The sequence below is a fragment of the Austrofundulus limnaeus genome, unplaced genomic scaffold (genome assembly GCF_001266775.1).
Source record: "Austrofundulus limnaeus strain Quisiro unplaced genomic scaffold, Austrofundulus_limnaeus-1.0 Scaffold84, whole genome shotgun sequence".
Classification (NCBI taxonomy): Eukaryota; Metazoa; Chordata; class Actinopteri; order Cyprinodontiformes; family Rivulidae; genus Austrofundulus; species Austrofundulus limnaeus.
The window spans coordinates 1,883,713-1,885,445 of record NW_013952486.1 but is presented as its reverse complement, the minus strand read 5'-3'; the positions used below and the strand labels follow the sequence as shown (position 1 = coordinate 1,885,445).

The window sequence follows — 1,733 nt, the reverse complement described above, 5'->3', positions numbered from 1 at the left end:
ATGCCTATTTATGCCACTTCTTTTTATTTCTGTCGTTTTTTGTCTCTATCCAGAGTTCTGAAACCAGACCTGCTAGTTAACAGCCAGAATACCTTTTTAATAACACAAGATAATGCTACAGTTGTGATAGTATAATACCGGTGCTGAATGCACTCATAATGTCCTGATGCATCTCAGTAATCCAGGTAAAAAATCAAAAAGAAAAAAAAAATTGTGTAGGTCTTCATTAGAGAAGAACCCGTCCAGAAGACCTACACATTTTTTTCTTTCTTTTTGCACTCATAATGTTGTCGCTGCACACAAACAWCCCACTGCAGCTAAACAAATCCTAAATACCACACAACAAATTGCACTTTACATGTGAGCTGTAATGTGTTTGAGGTGTAACTAAACTGCACTTGACCTTATCTCACATGCCCACGTTTCTTTCTTTACGCGACACACACTGCTTTGTTTTAACGTTATCTGGAGGTTAGGCCGGTGTTGAATAACTGCCTCTTTACACACTTGATACTGTTTTTGTTCTAGTATCRTATCATCAGAATGAGGTACTTAATGTTTTTGTTTCAGATAGCTCAGTTATTTAATGAGTTGTTTTTTTTTTTTTAAAAACATTACTTGTTTACATTTTTGGTATTTTTAAGCATTTCTGACATCCACAAGGAAAACATTTAGCTGACTTTTTGATTATTATTTTAAAAATATACTTCTAAATAATTATACTGTACCAGACTTGTCACCTTAGTACAGATGACAGTGTTTGGTTTTCAACAACTCCTGTTTTGTGTTAGTGTCTTTTCGACCTTTGAGCCCGGTCCAGGCCAGTCCTCTGGTTTCAGCTTATCAAAGCAACGCAGTGAGTGGCAGGAGCACGTTTGCTTGTAAGCAGCGTGGAGGCACAATACAGACAAACACATTTGTTTTTATACGGGTTTTAATAGGCTGAACCTGGAGGACACATGTTCTGCCAGGGGGCACATGTTGTAGTGTCAGGTTTTTTACCCGAGTTAATTTTAGAGCCCAGAAGGGGAGACGAGGACTGAGAGGGGATGGGTGGAAAGTGGACCACGTGGGGAGTTGAGAAGAAGAATAAGCGACCAGCGGAGTGCAGGTCTGCTGGCATGTATTGAACATGCTGAGTGAGAAATAAAGAGAAAACACAGAAATAATGGAAAACTCAGTCCTAGAGTTATAGCATGCTGCCTGGGTGTTTGTGAGGGTGTGATCCTCCACTGACCTGTCCACATTACTGGGGCAGCAGCGCCCTTGAGCAAGTGTCGTTTCGTGATCTGACGCTGCCGGAGCAGTACAGGACGTCATCATACCAATACTTTTTCTTCCATTCCTATTTTCCCTTCCATCGTCTGAAGAGACATGGAGGCGAGCGTGGGGGTTGTGGCGCTGCAGGAGAAGACAGGACAAGGCGTGCTGGCAGAAAACAAAGATGTCTGTGTGACATGTCAGCACCATGCACCCAAGGGACATGGTGAGTCGCGGGCATGCATGTAGAGAGCTAAATCAGTGATCATCTGGGTCCCTGGATTGTATTTGTCCACCTCAGTCCCAAACCTTAAGATGCATGTKGGCTGGTCTGCACCAGTGGTTCCCAACCTGGGGGATTGTTTGGGTATATTCAAGGATTCAAGGAAGTTTTATTGTCATTCGCAACACACACACACATGTGGTGGAACGAAATTCTGTACCCATCTATATCTATATCTATATCTATATCT

The 1,733-nt window shown here is 42.1% G+C and overlaps 1 protein-coding gene across 1 annotated transcript in view; it reads left to right on the top strand.

Moving 5' to 3' along the window:
- Positions 1-270: 270 nt before the first annotated feature.
- The window catches only part of vdac3 (voltage-dependent anion channel 3), a gene marked incomplete at its 3' end in the record, with an annotated part of 3,223 nt that continues 1,760 nt past the window's right edge, over positions 271-1,733 (top strand). The window contains 1 exon segment of the mRNA XM_014011791.1: positions 271-1,486. Within this exon segment, the coding sequence (XP_013867245.1) occupies positions 1,375-1,486 (112 nt within the window).